The sequence below is a fragment of the Corvus brachyrhynchos genome, unplaced genomic scaffold (genome assembly GCF_000691975.1).
Source record: "Corvus brachyrhynchos isolate BGI_N302 unplaced genomic scaffold, ASM69197v1 scaffold95, whole genome shotgun sequence".
In the NCBI taxonomy this organism is placed as follows: Eukaryota; Metazoa; Chordata; class Aves; order Passeriformes; family Corvidae; genus Corvus; species Corvus brachyrhynchos.
The window spans coordinates 145,554-164,177 of NW_008238347.1; the positions used below are offsets into that span (position 1 = coordinate 145,554).

Below are 18,624 nucleotides of genomic sequence, written 5' to 3' on the forward strand. Positions count from 1 at the left end.
CCAAATCCTCTCTCAGAAGACGGATTATCTCCTGGAAGAACTCTGGCACCAGTGTCTCTTTTCAATAGCCACGTCACCACTGCCACAAAGGCTGTACATGAAGGGATCAATGGTAGTTTTATCTCAAATTGCACTCAGTGTGTGTTTCTTCCAGCTGACATTCATTTAAATGCTTACTCTAAGACATCTTTTCTCCCTGTAATAGAAAAAGAATCGGACATCCTAAACATTGTTTCATGGGGGAAAAAATATTTAAAATATTCACTTGGCTAAGCATGAAATATTTCGGCTGCGTGTGTTTAATCAAGAGTGAAAGCAAGGGTAGTTATGCTTGTATTTCATAAATTAAAATGCTAAAATGATTAGATAAGAAAACAAAATGCCTTATTTCATTGCAGCAGTGCTAATGAAACCATTTGAGAGGGAGGAAAAAAAACGAGTCCCTTTGTAATTCTGATCACTTTTGCTCCAAAGAAACACCGGGCTCTAATCTGCAGTGCCGGAGTTGTGCCGTGTCCTTCGGGAAGGGAGCGCACGGCCCAGCTGCCACAGGCACTGCATCTGTGCCCCGTTCTTATCAGATCCCTCGTGTTTCCACCTCCTGAACAGACAAGTACAGGGCAAGCTGAGAGGAATATATGGAGGGAGACCTGCCGTGCCACCTGGCTGTGCAGCTCCGCAGCGGGGCTGGGTGAGCTTTGGGAGTCAGGGAAGGATTCCCATTGGGAAGGTTGGGGCATGGCCCTGCTCCTCATCCTGCATGGGTTTCCACCTGCAAGGGGCAGGTGGAAGGTCCAACCACCCCTGGCTCTTCAGGGCTTTGCTTGCAGGAGCCACATGGATTTCCTTGTAACTAAACTCCAGAGCAAGATGTTCCGGTAGGTACTGTAAGTCTGGGATTTTAGGGGAACATTCTGTCAAAGTGGGAGGCCAAAGCTGAGCAGCAGGCACGTTTTGGGAGGTGCAGGTAATGCAGCCGGATGCCCAGAGGTCAGATTTCCATGGAGCTGGGCTGCAGATGGTTCGTGGCACTCAGTTTTATGATGTGCTCTGGGAGTTGGGCAGTTTTCCACTATGGTTTATATTCCAGGTGAGGGCTTGATCTCATTTCGCAAAGTTGGTGATAAAACTCTTACTGAGCTCGACAGGACAATTTCTATCTCTAAATGCATATGTTACTGGCTGAGGATTATTTATCTGCTCCTGGGAATGCTGCCCAGCAGTGGGGAGTGCTGCAGAGGGCTCCATGAATCAGCTCTGCCATGCTCCGTTCGGGGTGGAGGTAACACAGTTGCTGGTGGGGGATTTACAGATCTGGCAGGTGGATCATGAGCTGGGAATAAGCACCAATAGATCAGACCCCAGTGATTATGCACTGCTCTTTCTCCTTACACTGCTCCAGGTCTGCCTGAACTCTTCATCCATCTCCAGCTGCTCCTGGAGACGCGGGGCGAGCGAGTGTTGCTGTGTTGAGCCAGAGGGCTCTTATCCCTCTGGGATGGATATCCCAGCTCTCCCTGCCCTCTGGCACTGGAAGCCGTTCCCTTTGTGCTGTCACTCCCTGCCCTTGTCACAGGAGCTGCTCTGGGAGCTCCGTGCCTGGTGGCTTCTTTAGGCTGCTGCAAAAGTGTCCAGCAATTTCTTCCATTCACTGCTGCACTGGTGAAATGAAAATGGCCAAGGAGGAAAAGGCTGGGGAGGGGTGTTTTCAGCATTTTTAAAGGTCCTTTTTCCCCAGAAGAGTTCTGATCAAAACACTGACAAGGTCAGCTCTTCCTGCAGTAGAACCCAACGCTTCAGTTTAGGAAACAAGCAATGCTTTTATCTCCTAATTTCAGACCTGTCCATGCTCTCTGTGGACCTGAAATCTCCAGCTGACAACACAGACCCCCAGAATCTCTCTTACAAATGTTCTGTTTAAAATAGATGACCTTTCTTTCTATAAGGATACTAAACAATCTTAAATTTGGGGGGTTTTGAGTTTTTCCAAATGGATATTTTATCTTCTTTGATTTTTCTCTGATATTAGCAGTGACCATGGGCCAGGTTAGCAGCAGAGCAGTTCATTAACCTGTGCAACAAGAGATTTATATTTTTATTTCTTGTTACCACTGCTGGCAGTAGTCAGCGAGCCCAGAACATTCAATAGCAAGTCAGTAGCTCCTTTTCTGAGTTTGTAGTGGTTTAAAGAGGTGCACACTCAGCAGCCAACACTTTGTTCTGATGTGTGTGTTTATGGGAAATGGGGTTTATTTTTATGTCTTCCCAGGCATCTGGCTAGAAAACATTTTGAGGGTGTATTTCAGAGGAGAAAGCACACTGAGCAGTGCTTCATTCAATTCGAACTTTGTGTCTTGGAGGAACTTGTTCACCCAAACTGCTTAAAATTGTGGCTGAAGGGTTGTTTGCTTTCGAGCCAATTAGCAGTTTGAGAACCTCAGTGGCCTGAAATGAGCCTCTCCTCTCGTTTAATGCAGATAAGCCTGCAAAGAAAATTCAGGAATTAGCAATATCAGTGAGAGGCCTTCCTCCTTTCTCAACTAACTGTAACAAATTTCCAAGTGTACAAATAATTATCTGTTAACTTTTAACACATTGGATTCAGATTAGAGGACAAAACATTTGCTGTAGAAAAGCAGCTTCAGCAAAAAGAGCCACATAACCATAAGGCCTCCTAATCAATGAGTCGCAGAGAGGTTTTAATGGTCTGATTTATTTGGAAAAAATCAGTTAACTTGTACAGTTATCTGTCACTTTTAACACTGCTCGTTTACAGGAGCGTGGAGGGGGTTACTGAGAGACCAGACGAGAATTCAACGCGCCTGGAGGCTCTCTGGGGAAGGGGTTTGGAGAACTCAGGGCAGGTTTCTCCTGAGCTCTTTGCAAGACATTCCTGGGGTTAAAGGATGTTTGTGGGCTCAGGCTGGAAAGCCAGGGACCACACTCTCAGCTTAGGAAGGGAAGGAAGGAAAGGCAGTGCAAGCTCCCTGAGATGCACCAAGGCTGGTGGTGGATCAGCTGTCCTGATCCAAAGGTGTCTCCAGGGCAATCCAGTCCACATCAACCGAAAACCAGTCTTACACTGGGAATAAGGACAACTTAGCAGGAAACCAGTAGCAGGAGAAAGGCAGAGACAGAAAAGGCATTAGAATTTGAAATTAAATCTGGCCTCATCAAGAGACACAATTAAAATGATCTATGAAAGAGATTAGCCAGTAAATAGCTTTCAGCCATATGGCTGAAAATAAAGCGTAAATAACTAAAAATAAGATCTCAGCTCTACAGAAATAATCTAAAACTGCACTTTTTCTGGGTTTCCTGGGGTGGCAGAAGTGTGGAGGGAGAGAGGGCAGGCAGAGAGTGGTGGGGCAGTGCTGGAGCACCATGGTCCTCCTTGAGCTGGAGCACAATGCTGAGCTTGTCCTGCTTCATATTGATTGGAATTTTAATGTTTTCCAAGAGCACCTTCAGCTTTCAGAAAGTCCCTGCTTCTTTTGAAGACCTGCAATTGATAAGAGCAGCAAATAGTTCCTGGGGAGCTCCTGGTGCTGCCCAGCTCCTGCTGGAGGCCAGCGTGGCCACTCCAGCACAGGTTTGATGCAGCACGAGCATTGAGGTGTGCCCACGGAGTGCTGAAGGTGAGCCCAGCAGCTCTCCACTGCTCCCTTCTGACCACTGAGCTGCAGCAGCTGCCACAGGAGCAAATCCTGGAGTCCCTCAGAAATAAATGACAGCAGAGAGCGTTACTGACTGCAGCGATTTGGAGACCATGAGCCAGCCGAGAAGCTCCTATTAATATCACTGCTGCTGATGGGTGAAACATCACCTCTGCCCCTGCTCCCTGCCAGCTCTTGGGCTGCTGCAGGAGTAGGGCAGGGAGAGGTGAGCCAGGACAGAGATGGGCTCTGCTGTCAGAGCATCCTGTGCCATCTTCCTCCTCCTGGCTTGGCACAGTCACTCAGTCTGTGCCATTTGTTGAAGCAGGTCTGTGAATGGGGGCTCTGCAGCTCGGTTGTGCCCACCAAGAGCCTGTGGAATGACAAAGGGCAGCCACAGCAGCTCCCTTGGGTGAGCTGATGACTCCTGAGGGTCACTGAAGACCTTGCCCAGCCCTGTGGCTGCAGCTGGCAGGAGCCAAGGAGCCCCAAGGTGACCTTGGTGCTTGAGTTTGTGCCTTGGCTCAGGCTGGGCCTTTATTCAGCTGTCTCAGGGCTGTCCCAGAGCTCCAAGTGTTTCCTTAAAGCCTCCTCAGCAGGGAAGTGCCCCTGAGCCCTCCTGCAGTGGTGCCAGCGCTGTTGCTGAGGTTCTTTCCTCCCAGTTTCTCTGTTCACTTGTGCAGAGCTTCATTGGAATTAAAAATGCAGGAAGGCTTCTTCATTTTAGTGAAATTGGGAAATAATTGAGCAGGACAAGGCAGGAATTAGTACAAGGTTTTCCATGAAGGTCTGCAAGTGGCTGAAGGTGAGAAAGGAGATTGTGCTGCAGGACGTGATTCTGAGGAGGAAAAATGTTGCTAAAAGATGTGATTTTAGTGTAGGAGAAAGGGTTTTCTGGAGTCTCCTTAGATGATGCCTCCACAGGGAACAAGTAATTCGTGTTTCAATGGGATTTACTGGGCAAACTCAGGTTTCCTGTGTTCACTGACTTAGAGCAGAGCAGAAAAAAAATGTCACAGGAGGCAAAGCTCATTGAGAGAGCAAGGGGAGCCTGAAGTACTCTTATGCAAGAGGAGCAGGTGGGGATCACCCAGGAATTACCATTCCCTCCCCACCTGCCTCCTGCCCTCAAGGGACTGCCAATAACAGCCCTGTTCAGGTGGGGAATGTGCAGCTGAGCAGAGGATGGGAGTGAAACAGGATTTTGTAACCTGCAAGCGCCACTGCAGATAAACCCTGTGGGCTGAGTGACACACAGGCAGAGAGGTGGAGAGAGAGCTTGGCAGCTCTGTGAAAAGCCATCATCCTGCTGGAAAAACCACCGGAATGAAACACCTGCTCCAGCGCATCTGCTCGGCAGCGGCGTCTGCACCGCGAGGCAGCGAGCGCCGGGTCTGCCACGCAGCCAGAGCACCACGTGCTGCAGGGTTGTCATGGTGAGAGGGCTGAATAGCAAAGTACAGCATGTGGAAAACCTACACGAGCTGCTGATGTGTAAATGAAAGTTGCCCTCGAGTAAAGACACAGAAAACTCATGTAAATGATGCATTCACTATTTATGAAGCGCGTCCAGAGAGACTCGCATCAGCTCAGCTCCCCGCGCAGGGCAGGGCTCTCTGCTGCTCTCACCATCCATAATTAATGCAGACTCAAAAGGGTTTTATGTTGGCTTAAAAAAAACCCCAAAACCAAGCCTCCTGTGTGTGCTGTCTTTGCAGAATCACTGTTTTGGATGACGGGAGCCTGCGGATCGTCAACGTCACCAAGTCGGACGCGGGGAGTTACACCTGCGTGGCCACCAACCACTTCGGGACAGCGAGCAGCACGGGCAGCCTGGTGGTGAAAGGTGACTAAATCAACTTTTATTGTGGGTGTCTGAGGCACTATTTAATAGATAAGGCATTCTTTAATATATAAGTTGGATTTATTATCATTATTCCTCCTCCAGGGCTGAATTTCAGCATTTCAGGAATTCCGAGTGTTTGTTCACGTGCATTCATGTTCTGTCAAATGTTGTTCTCAAAAGTAAAAGCTATAATTTGACAAAGATATGGAAAGGAATAATGTGACCAAGATATTTAAAGGAATAATTTGATAAACAGTGAGAGACACTGACGAATGTGTTGAATTAATTTTTGGCCTGCTGATGAGTAGTCCAATGTCTGATGAATGATTATAGGCCATGAACATAATAGGTTATTACCCTTACAATCACTCTCTTATCTCCTTCTTCTTTGGGGAAAAACCTATATTGGATAACAAATCAGGAAGCATTGATTACAAAGTGATCAATCAGAAAGCTCTAATGCTGTCAGTTTTAATTCTCCCACACATTGGCAGTGATGGATCATACTCAGTTAGAGGCTCTCCTTGTCAACTGTTTCTGTGGTATACAGGAAATACTTAAAATGTTTCATTGCAGGTTTTAATCCAAGGTTTTTATAGCTGGAGCACATCCACAGGTCCCTTCCAACCCCAGCCAGTCTGGGATTTTCTGAACCTTGTAGGGAAGCACAGGGCCCCCAACAATTCTTTGGGTTTGGGGTTGTTATGAGTCCCTTGTGTGGCATTTGGTCACGCTGGTCCCTGAAAACAAGAACAGAGACAAGTGAAGACTAGAGTGAGGTCTCTGTAGGAGCTGATTCTGCCTTTTCCTAACCTGGGTTTCCCTAAGGAGGCACCTGCAGCAAACAGCCAGGACAGGGCTGCTCAGGGAGCCCGAACATGGAGGACTTTATCCATTAGCAAAATTGTGGAAGGGACCTTAAAGGTCATTTTGCCCCTGCTGCCATGGGCAGGGACATCTTACACTACCCCAGGTTGCTCCAAGCCCCATCCAGCCTGGCCTTGGACACTTCCAGGGATCCAGGGGCATTCCCTGGGTAGCCTGTGATCAGCCTCAGTCTGTCCCAGAGCAAAACCAGGGAGCAAAACAGCCTATCCAGCCCCAGCCCCTTCCCCAGGCTGCCCAGGGACGGCCCAGGGTGGGGTTCCAGCTGTTCAGCTCCAGCTTGGGCACAGCTGGGCTGTCCTGGTTTTCCACGTGCTGCAAGACCCCGAGGGGGAAGAATCAGGGGCTGCAGTTCAGGGACTGCTTCTCCCACCATAAAAAAGCCAGTTGTTGGCAGCAGGAGTGATTGGGTTCTGTTATTGCAGTCAAGCTTCTGCAATCCCTGCCTTTTCCTTCCTCTAGGCCCAAGGAATAGCCTGCAGCTCCCAGGAAAACCTCGGCAGTTGTTGTACCTGATCTCTGCGTTCCCGTGCTCCACAAATCACTTTTCTGCACACTGAGGTTGTAAAGGATTAGTGAGGGCTTTTTCCCCCCTCAGTGCTCTGTTTTGACTCCATTCCCTTTGCATTAATGGCAGTGATGCATGTGCATGAAGCAGAGAATAAACTCTTAAGGCTGAGATGTGGATATTAACAGCAAACTGAGAAATGCAGTTTCCAAGTCTGGCCCATAAAAAGTATAAAAGAGCAGGAACTATTCTGAACTCCAAATGAACTGTGTAAAATATTGTATTATAGAGTGAAATGCTTGAGTTTCTCTGCCCTAAGTAAAACATGTGTGAGTTTGGACAGAAACATGAGTGAATTCCTTGTTTTAACTCAGTTTTGTGGTGTACAAAAAGACTAATTGAACAGCCAATATGGTTTTTGACCTTAAGATATGCTTACATTCTTTTCTAACTCCTCTTATGTCATGGAGTAAAAAACTGTGAAGGTCAAGACATTTTTCCTAACCTTCCTGTGTTCTTCCATTAATATTGCAGGCTACCCTTATTTTTCTTTTAGTTTCCTTTCTCAGGGAGAGATGCCGAGAGTGTCAGAGACAGCGTAGGCAAGGATGGGAGGAGGAGAGGAGTATGTTACACCAGAACCAAGGAGCTTAAAATAACTCTCTGGCAAACAACCAGAGAGGGATGAATAAATATGCATTTTATGCATGAGTAGACAGTTTAAAAAATATCAAATTCTGACAGGTGCCCATAGGGCTGTGTATTAACATTCTGCTGTCAGGCTGGGTGAACCCCAGTGGTTTTCTGAACCAGTGCAGCTGTACTTTGGGTTTGTTCTGCTGGCTGGTGCTAAATGAGAGCCTCTTGGCCTCCAAGACCTGAAATCTTAGAAACTTGCATGTACAGTTTGACCTCTAAATTAAAAAGCAGGATTGAGTTTGTAAGGCTGGAGAAGCAGCTCCTTCTAAGGCAGTGCTCAGAGCTCTGTAAAACATGGTGTGTGTTTCCATGTATTGTATAAATATTAATTTTCCATCTTGTTCCCTCATTTTTTCTTGTACTTGAGGCTAAATGTTCAATTCTTCCAACATACAGAAAGATTAGAGACTCTCTGAGTACCAGGGGATTAAATGACAAACAGAGTAAACAGGCACAGCCTGTACAAAACGAGTTTATTTGTATTTAATGCAGTGATATCAACTGGCTGGTACAGCAGCAGGCTGAAAGAGGAAACTGATTCCAAGGCACTGCAATAAAAGCTCTGGATTTGGGAAGCACCAGGAGAGGCTCCTGTGCTCAAATCCCAGGGAGTGGGACCCACGTGAGGTGGGGTGTGGATGCAGCAGCCCAAACAAGCTGGTGATGGGAATGCAGCTGATCACTGTGTGTCACCACTGCTTCTTTTTGGGATGAGAAAGTCCTTGGCATGTGGGACTGTTCTGTTCTGGCATGTTCCCAGACACATTAAACAGTTTTCATTTAAGCTGTGGCCAGCTTTGCTTTGGGGACATTGGAGGTGAATGGGTCGTGGTCCCCCCATTGACCCACAGCTGCTTCCCAAACATCTGCTTCCCTTTGGGCTGTGGGCTCAGCTATAAATCCATCTCTATATCTAAATACATCTATTTAAATACATTTTTATTTAAATTGATCTCTAAATCCTTGGTAGAGTTGGTGCCTGTGTGCTCCCGTGGGGGAGTGTAGCAATTCCGGTCACGTTGGTGCCTCTCTGACAAGGGCAAGTTCCAATGGCTTTATTTTCCTGTTTAATTATGATGCACCTTTAACATTTTCCTACTGCTGTGAGCTCGTCTCGTTCGGGCTGTCACGGGAGGGCTCAAGGCAGTAAAAGCAGGAGAACTTTTGCTGGCTGGAATCCGTAGCACTTTAGCAGAAAAAGAACACAAAGATAATGTCAGGAGGTTATTTTTCCCTCACGCTTGAATAGACTGATAGTCTTGATTTTGTCCAGCACAGTGATTCAAATTATTTCCTATAAAATAGCACATTTTTCATTCTGAGCCTATTCCTCTGTGCGAATGTTGAAGCGCTGCATTGCAGTTGAAATTGATTAAATACTGTAAATTCTGGCCCATTATCGAGTAACTTTTCAGAGACTTCAAATGTTGCTGCCTTTAAACCTGGAATTCTCACTGTGTTTGTTCCAGTCCTTTAGGACACAGCATTTGCCTTCTGCAGAAAGTGGCAGGGGGATGTGATGGTCCCCTCTTGCCACCTGTGGTTGTCTCTGTTTCAACATCACTTGAGCAGAATTGAAACTTCATTGCTTGGAATTTGTCTTGTGCTTTCCTCGTGTCCATGGGGTTTGGTTTAGGTTGTGGGGTTTTTTTAATCAGTGAACTCTAATAACTGAATTTTGCCAGCTGTTCTCAGCTCTGTTGAGTTTAAAGTGACTTTGGAGTAAGTGGGATATCAGTTCCTTCAAGTGGGGCTTTAGATTTTTCCCCAAGAGGAAGAGTAAACCACACATTAAGATGTTGGGGTTTTTTTAACACGAACCAAGGGGAAATTACAGCGGATACTGAAATCTATTGACCTGTTTCAGTGCTGTCCCCATTCCCAGGAGCCTCTCTAGACCTCCCTGATTTTTCCCCCATTGCTTCTGCTTTGCTGCTGTGGAAAAGCTGTCCCAGAGAGCTGCTGCAGGCATTTTCCATCCCTCCCACCCATATTCTGGGTTCAGTGGTTGGTCATATTGAAACACGAGTGGCCCCCCTGTCACTGAGCTCTGCCTTGTTCCTGCAGTGTTTAAGGTCATGCAAAGTCTTTCTTTTTCTCTCCTCATCATTCAACACGATCTTAAATTCACATTGGTTATGCCTCAGCCCTTAAAAAAGGACCTGGTTAAGTGACACCTGCTGTTGAAAGCACAAAATATAATTTAAAAAAGAGAGGCAGAGTTTAAAGGAATGATCCCAGAGCAGCACTTGAGGGGTTGTCCATATTTTCTGGGCTTTTTGTAATTTTCCTGGATAGCACACGAGGTCTGTGTTCAGCTGGTGTCAAAACCAGGATAGAGACTCAACTCTGAAACCATCAAAAGAAGTTTCATCATTCTTCAATTTTGTTTTAGCATTTGCTGAACACAGTATTTATATGTAGTCCAGACATGACTGAATATTCCTTTTCGGGTCTAATACATTTTTTAAAAAAATTCCATGGAGGAGAAGTCAATTGAGGGTATGACCTTGTTCTCCAGAATCTCTAAATCGGGGATTTGTAGGCAAAAAAAGCTCAGGGAGTGCCATGGAGTTGTGCAGGCTCTGATTTATTCATGAGAACATGTAAAGCATTCTCATGTTTAAGAAATAAAACTTATTTCTAAGTTAGGAAAAACCTTTCTTGACTTCTGAGTCACAACCAGCAGCAAAGGCTTGATTTTCACAATTGACAAGGAAAGCCATAATCTTTGCCCGTGAAATTGCGAAGGAAAATATTCCGCTCTAATTGGACTATTTCCACTGACACCAATTATTTCTAGGACACAATTAAGGCTCTTTTGCTGGGTTTAAGTAAAATTATGACCCAGAGCACTGCATGAAAGGCACAATTATAAATGTGAGAGCTGTGCATCCACCACGTCTGGTCCTCCCTCCCTCAACCATGGCAGCCCCAGTGCTTGAGCTGCACTTTGCTGGATCTCCTTAACCACCCCTGGGTGGGAAATCCTGAAGCAGAAGCTGATGGTGGGGCTGGACTCCAGCAGCTACCTCAGGGTCCTTGCAGCCTGCAAGAGCTCTTCTCCATATGGCACTTGGAACACAAGCTTTCATCAAGTGTTTTATAGTTTCAGGCAACTTCTCTGTTCACTGCAGCTGCCAGGCAGCCAAGGTTGCTGTGTGATGCTGAGCCACATCACCTTGTGCAGGAGTGAGGGGCTCAGCTTTGAGTTTCAGCACTGGCAGGTGCATCCCCTCCAAGCTTGTTACACCTGGGAGTGGTAAAGCCAGGTTTTCCTCCCAGCTCCGTTCAGGTGAGGACCTGAGGTCATCAGAAAAATCAGGTCATCCCTGGAGCACCCCGAGGAAGATGAAAGAGCTGTGTATCCTGTTAACATTGCTGTTTTTCTGACAGTTTATTGAAGTTAAAAGGCTGTGATTATTCTGAGGTGACAGAAGTGGCAAAATGAGAAGCAGATGCCTCCTGTGCTGTCAAGCCTTCCCCAAAGCCTCCCCTCCCTGGGCTGCTCAGAGGCAACTTTGGCTTCTGATTTTCTGAATGTGAACTTGTCAAACACAACTGATCCCTGCTCTGTGACAGGGACAGGACCTGGGGAACGGCTGGAGCTGTGCCAGGGCAGGGTTAGGTTGGATTTTAGGGAAAGGTTCTTCCCCCAGAGGGTGCTGGGCACTGCCCAGGCTCCTCGGGGAATGGGCACGGCCCCGAGGCTGCCAGAGCTCCAGGAGCGTTTGGACAGCGCTGCCAGGGATGCCCAGGGTGGGGTTGTTGGGGTGTTTGTGCGGGGCCAGGGGTGGGACTGGATCATCCCTGTGGGACCCTTCCAGCAGAGCATATTCCATGGTCCTGTGATTCCACAAGTGCTGTGATCTATGAGCAGGGGAAGGTCGGTGACACCCTGAGGAGGATGATGATGCTGAGGATCAGGGTGAGCAGCCGTGGCCCCTCTGGGCACTTGTCCTATCCCAGGTTTGTGGCCAAACACTTGAGCCAGACTTGAATCACAGAACTGTGCATGAACAGCACAGCGAGAGCTCTCAGTTTCTTACTGGGGAGAGGTAAAACCCGGTCAGCTGCTGAGGCCAGAACCAGTAAATGGCAGAGAGAGACATGTAAATGAAATCAAATCCCAGTAATGAAATCAAACACCAATGGGCTGCTCTTAGGGCTGGCTGAATGCAGTAAGTTCAGAGTTTCTTTTTTCCTTGTAAGCGCTCACTGCTCGTAACAAATAAAACTTGTAAACATAACACAAGTGTTAGGCTTCATTAAATTTGCAGCAGACAATTAATTTTTTTTTTCAGGCAATTCAGAGGTTCTTCTGTAGTGCTGATTTAGTTTAATTGAACATATTACCACAAGCAGACAATAAGAAATATATTGAAGATATCCATCTGGCTCCCAGTGCAAACCTTGTGTGTCACTGGCTGGGGCTGTCACAGGCCTTACTAATTGCCTCATTTTGGCTCTTTTACAATCATTGTGATTTAGCCATTAACATGATAAAAGCTGTCTTGGTGAAGAGCTTGATATTAAAAAGCATAGATCTCCTGCCTTGCTCTCGTGCCAGTCCTGGACTAATCTCCAGCGTTATTGGAGTGATATTTTTAAAAGCAGGAATACAGATGGATGGACTCCCACGGAGCAGCTTCTCCAGGTACCTGTGTGGTTGTGATGGAGGCCCTGCAGCCCGTGGGAAATGGTGCCTCTGGATCGTGGGAAATGCCACAGATTCTGCCCCCCCTTCCCTGCCACCACCTTCTTTCTCCTGTCCCTCCAAGCCCCAGCCAACTCTCAGGCACATCGAGGGTCTTAAAACTGGTAATCGCTCAGGTAAATAATGGGAGCAACACTAGAGCAAGTGCTGATGCTTATAGATACACCTGATTCAGCACATAAAGTGGGAAAAAATTGTATTTTTAGAAAAGTTCAACCATTATGTCTGAATAACCTGTAGAGGGGAGAAAACCAGTATTTTTGTTCTGTAGTTTTACCTTAAACCCACCATGTACTGCAGGGTCAGCATTATTGCAACCTCTCTTGCCACAGGGAAAAAACGTTTAGAATAATGCCTTTGAAAGCTCAGCACTTTTGTTCCAGGAATTTTTCTGACCTCTCCCAAAAAAGCAGGAGGTTCAGGAGTTCTGCATCGTCAATAAAAGGTTGGGTTGTTTAGCTCATCACTGAAGATCAGATCCATGCATCAGGTGGAAGAGGAGACGACCTATAGGTTAAACACAGACTCTTAATGAGACAAAAGCAGGTTAATTAACAGTTTTCATCAACTTGCTTCCATTTATTTTAACATGGTGCATTTCAGAAAGGTTAAAATATTTTTCAGTTTTTGAATACAAATGAAAGCCCAGGGTGGTTAAAACGCAGCCATAGATCACATTGAAATCCAAGCAAAGGCAGTGGGTGTGAGTGTGTTTATGTTTGTGATTGGACATAAATCATAATTAACAAATTATTTTGCAGTGAGGCCCTGGCACAGGGTGCCCAGAGAAGCTGTGGCTGCCCCACCCTTGGAAGTGTCCAAGGCCAGGTTGGCCGGGGCTTGGAGCAAACTGGGATAGTGGAAGGTGTCCCTTCCAACTCAGGATATTCTCTCCAGGCCCAGCTCTGGCATCTGACAGCTCATGCTGCTGTTCCACCCCTGGGCTCAGCGATAAGGGGCCAGATCTCAGTCCCTGCAGCTCTGTGTGTCCCTGCAGTGGAGTTACCAGGAATTTCAGGCAGTGGAAGGTCTGCCTCCTTGAGATTTTAGTTCCATGGAACTCCTCTGGTTCCCAGAAAATGGAACATGACAGCTGCACTTAACATTTTAAGCTGTGTTTAAGGTTACATGGGATGCAGTCCCACGTCTCTTCCTTGCTGAAGGAGATCCCGGGTTCTGAGCCTGCTGACACCATGGGTTAAGTGCACTGATGTATCAGATTGGTCTTTATCCCAGGGGAGGGTACAGAGAGCTTGTCCTGGTTCCATAGCATGCAGCGGGATGAACTGCCAGGCAGGAGGTCCATGGGAATTCCACGAATACTGGGTGCATTAGGGTCATACTCCGAGGGAAAACAGTAAAACAGAGAAAACTGAGGTTGTTGTAGCACATGGTGCTGCTGTGGCAGTGGGGGAAGGTCTCCCCAGAGCCACTTCCCCCCATCCCAAAGGAATTCAGTGTGACTGGGACAGGGATGGGGGGATGATGATCTAAACAGGACCTGCACTGGGGAGGGACTGGAGATCTGCTTCAGGTGAGGATGAAGGAAGCAGTGTGGGAGAATAAAGAGGGAAAGTGAACTTTACATCCTTGGAATCAGTGACTCAGAGCAGACTGGCCTGAGGGTGATGTTTCTAACATCAGAGACAGAGGAAGTGTTCAGAGAGCACATCTTCTGTCACAGGAGGAGGAAGGGTGAGAGTGTTGAAGACAAGACTCTGGGACAGTGGCTGGGGAAATCCCACCCCTTTTGTGCATTTTCTCAGGAGCACTTTTGGAAGCAGCTCAGCAGAGGATTTGGGCTGATGGGAGCGTTTCTCCCTAGCCTGGATTGCCAACAGGTTACCCAGAGTTCCTTATCAGATAATAAAAGCCAGGTGGCACCCGGATAAGGCCTGGGACTGACAGACCAGGGGGTATCTAAAGCACTGCTGAACATGAGGGAGGTGCTGCTTCAATATTAGGGACTCTTGCGACCTGATTTTCCCTTTTTTTAGTGCAGGATTATGAGCAATGCCATCAGAGATCATATAGAGACAGGAGTCTCCTGTCTTTATCCCAAAATCGTGAGGGCAGAGAGAACACAAATGGAATAGGTTACGTTCTAGGTGTCCTGGATCACTGTGATCCAGCCAGGCATTTGGGAATATGACAGCAATACAAATGTTCCTGGCTCAGAAGCAGGTGGACTCTGAAATACATGGAATTTTGTCACTGGATTGACTTGCCATGTGTTGGGTGGGTTGTCTCGGTCTCTGTCAGTCACACACACACTTGAACATGAATTTTGCTTTCATTTGAAGTTTTTAAGTGGGCCATGAAGAACCAATCCAATTTGTAGGGTTTAGTGCTGTGTTTTCTTCCAGCTTCGTTGTGAATATATCTGAATAGAGAGTTTATTTAGGAAATCAGCAGTATTTCAGCAGTGAAAAATTCAGTTCCTGTCCTAGGTGCACAGTGCAAAGTCTCTGTAAAAATCCATTAGTCCTGGGAGCTAAACTGTGTGATGCAGTTGACGATGAACATCATTCCCTGCAGGAGAGAGCCACGAGCAGAAGTGTCTGGGAGAAATGCTCCAGACCACGAGTGACCCCAGCAAAGCTCACCCAGCACTGAAACCAGGCTGAAAGGAGAGGTGGAGCTGCTGTTCCTCCACCTCTCTGAGGGTGTCTTTCCAAGCTGGATCTTGATTCTGGCCCTGGAATTATTTACATAAGAAAAACTCGTGGCTAATTTGAGGCAAAATGCCATGGAACAGGAGAAATGTCAGGGACGCGTTTTAATGATGCTCTGTGGGGAAGATTTATTCAGGAGAGAAGGAGCTGAGGATTTTGAGGAAGTTATAATGAGGGATGGTCTTGGGGGTTGTTATTTTCATTTCACCTGTGATCCTGCCTCCATCCTGCCCCTGACATCAGAACCAGGGCTCAGCCACAAGGCAGCAAAGCAGGAGCACAGCCCTCAGAATGTGAGGTTTGTCCTCTCTGTGTGCCACTAATTAGAATGAGTCACTTCCTTAGGAGAGAGTACAAGGCATTGTGAGACAATTTCACCTTCACCAGGAAACAAATGAGACCTCGGCCCAGAAAATTTGCTTTCAGTGTTTGTTTGGTTGGTTCTGCTCTCCCTGTCGCTGGGTTTGTTCAGTAATAGGTGTTTGGGTGTCAGACTTCCTTGCGCTGGTGTGGAGGTCTCAACGGGGATGCAAGAAAAAGTTCATCTTAAATAAAAATATCTGCTGGGCACAGTGGTACAGAGAGACAAAACAGTTTCTAATGAAGGTCTGATCCATTTTACAGGCTGGGCAAATAAGGCAGCAGAGACTTTTAATGACTTGCTCAAGGTCAGACAGAAAGTGAGGAGGAGAACTCATTTTATTCCCAATTACTCCAAGCCTGTGCCCACGCTAGAGCAACCTTCCTCTTCATTTGGCACTCTTCCTCCTCTTTTGCTCATCTAATTCTCTTTTTGATGGAATTGTTGAGTTGAATTGTTCACATTTGGCTGTGATCCAAAGTCTAAATGTTCAGACTGGTGTTTAAGGGGCAGGGTCCCTGCTGTGCTCCCCATGGGCAGCTGGGATACACTCCCTGTGGGAATAGAGCTGAAATCACCCCCTGCTTTTGCTTTCCATGTCTCCTTGGCTCAGTTCTTTGGATACTTGGAAAATCCTGAGGTTTGCAGCTGCTGTGCTTTCTTTGACTTAAACTTGCGGGCACTTTTTGTTAATGCGTGTTTGCCACAGGTTTAAAGGGAATAGTAGAAAAAAAATAGGAAAAAAATAGGAAAAACTTGTCCTGTTTTCAGAGGTATCCCTAGGTGCTCCCCTCCGGATCCCTCTCCTGATACAAGTGGCACATAGGAAGATGAATGTCTTGGGCTTGATAAATGCTGTGGACACCAAGCCTGGCTTATCCCAAGGCATGGATGACACAAGCAAGCCTTGATCTGCGTGACATTAAGGATGCTTAAGCTGTGGATCATTCACTGGAAGCTGGGAAGTCCAGCCAGGGATTTTCTGGCTGCTCCTTAAGTTTGACAGCTCAAGAGGTATCCGCTCCTAATGACTCTTAATTTGGGATTTATTCTGGCATGGCAGCTAATTCCTAACGCCTTGGTGCTGGTGAGGAGGGTGGGTAACAGGCGTAGAATCAGTGTGAACAAGGCCTAAAATACACACTTGTGCCTTAAAAATGCCAAGACTGTGGCAGTCACTCCATGATTTTGCAGTTTGAGTGCCTGGATGTTCCATTTTTTTCTGCTCTGCTGCTTCCTGAAATTTTTGATTGATGGCCATTACTATTCAAAACATGTGAAAACACCATGGATGCACAAACTGCACAGGGGGAACTGTTCCAGGGGGAAAAATGTTGTTGGGCACTGTGTCCATGGGCTCCATGGAATTACACCTGCACAATTCCCTGGGTTGTGGTACAAGGAGAGCAGTGATTGATCCCTGAATGACTGGCAATTTATCACAGATTAGATATGATTTCTCCTGTATCTGATTAACCTTCTCTGTGCGATGGCCATCATTCCTGCAATGACAGTAGATTATTCCATACTTGAAAAGACGGATATCAGCTCGTCGCAATCAATAGCCCACAAAAGGTGACACCTTGAATTCCCTGGGTTATCCACAGAGATTGTCACCAGCACCTGGATCGTTTGTCAAATACGGAGATTCCACTTGAGGCAGCTCTGGAGTGAAGTGGGTTTTATTTTAGTCTGCAGTGCAGAGCTGGACAAGGATGTTGGGGTTCCTGGTGTAATCAGGCGCTGTTGCATCCTGCTGCAAAGAGCAAGAACAAATTTCCCTGAGTGACAGGTTTGATTGTCATCTCCAGAGCCCATTACATGTGATTTGCTTTGTGACAATTGTACGGAGAGAGCTTGATTTGATCAGATTGCATTGCACTGGGTGAAATGGAGGTGAAAGTGGAGTCTTGCGTCCTCTCGTCGCTCCCTGCACTCTCACTGCAGTGGATGTATTTTCATATATTTTGTCTTTGAATTTGCTCTAAAGGGAGCCCCCTCCCCAGTATCCTCCCGGGCAGGCCCATTCTTAATGTGTTTTCAGATTTAAATTACCCTTCATTTATCATTCAGCCCCACAAACAATGCAGCTTGGGGTGTGCAGAAGTGCAGTCCCCTGACTGACTGCCCGCTCCCTGTCTGGGCAGTGGGAGGCATTAAATCCTGGGAGGGAGGTTCTGCCATCAAGTTTAGAGAGTTTTCCATCTGTGGGAAGCTCTTCGGTGAAGCTGAGGAGGAAACTGCTGCTCTGGGAAGGGCAGCAGCTGCACGAACAGACCACAGGGAGCAACAGCCAAACCTCCTCTTAAAACAGCCTTGCCCACCCTCACAGAGAATTCCTGAGAAAGGGGCTCAGGCTCCCAGCTCAAAGTAATCCCATGTCCCCACACTGCTGTGGGGAGATTTAAGCCAAACAAGTGGCAAGATAAGGATCCTCCTTCAGCAAAGCAATTTTAGCATGGCCTAAATGGCCAGCTCAGCCCTGTGTGTTGCTGAATTGGGTCTGTGCTCCTCCAGGAAAGGTCAGGTGTTCCATCCCTCCCTTCCCTAATCCCTGCTGAATACAAGGCCATGTCTCACTGCCTTCACTGCAGAGATCAGTGCTGCCTGATGACATGGAAAGCTCTAATCACTAATCACAACTATTTCTAAAATCAGAGCTAAGTGACTCTAGTCCCGGGCCTCAAGTCCCTTTTCTAAATTGATAGTGTCTCCTTTTAATAGGATTATATTTTATTAGGCTGAACTGCCACAGCACACACCAGAGGGTGGAAATGCTGCAGAATCTTCTGTTAAGAATGTGTGTAATAGCTGATTGTAGTGAAAAAAGGGATATATTGGCATAAAACCAAGTGCCTGTTCCTGAAAGCATCTGTGTGACTCATCACAGCTCACAGGTGGGATATTTTAAAGGCCAAATACTGTAAATACTTAACCTTTTCCCCATTTCTTTTTAATCTCAGTTTTGGCCATGCCCCATGAAGTACTCAATCTATTCAGCTGTAATTTGCTCTGCTAATTCCTCTATGTGTTCAGTCATTCACTGGGTTTTAATCTCTTTAATTCAGAGCTGTATTTTCCTCTCTCCTGCACATCCCAGTGTCTGATGACAGAGCACTCAGAGCTCCCAGCAGTTTCACCAGTCAGGTCTCAGAGGCTTTTGACTTTATGGTCCAGGATAAATATTTCATTCACAAACAGGAAAAAAAAAAAAATTAGAGCACGTTTGAGTATTTTCATGTATTGGACTTTGATTCTTTGGTTGCTCATAGAAACC

The 18,624-nt window shown here is 46.7% G+C and overlaps 1 protein-coding gene across 3 annotated transcripts in view; it reads left to right on the top strand.

The window, feature by feature from the left end:
• Positions 1–18,624, top strand: part of CNTN4 (contactin 4) — a 176,508-nt gene that overhangs the window by 141,288 nt on the left and 16,596 nt on the right. For all 3 annotated transcript variants that reach the window (XM_008634445.2, XM_017735222.1, XM_017735223.1), the window contains exon 12: positions 5,375–5,502. In XM_008634445.2, the coding sequence (XP_008632667.2) occupies positions 5,375–5,502 (128 nt within the window). The remainder of the gene's footprint in view (positions 1–5,374; positions 5,503–18,624) is intronic.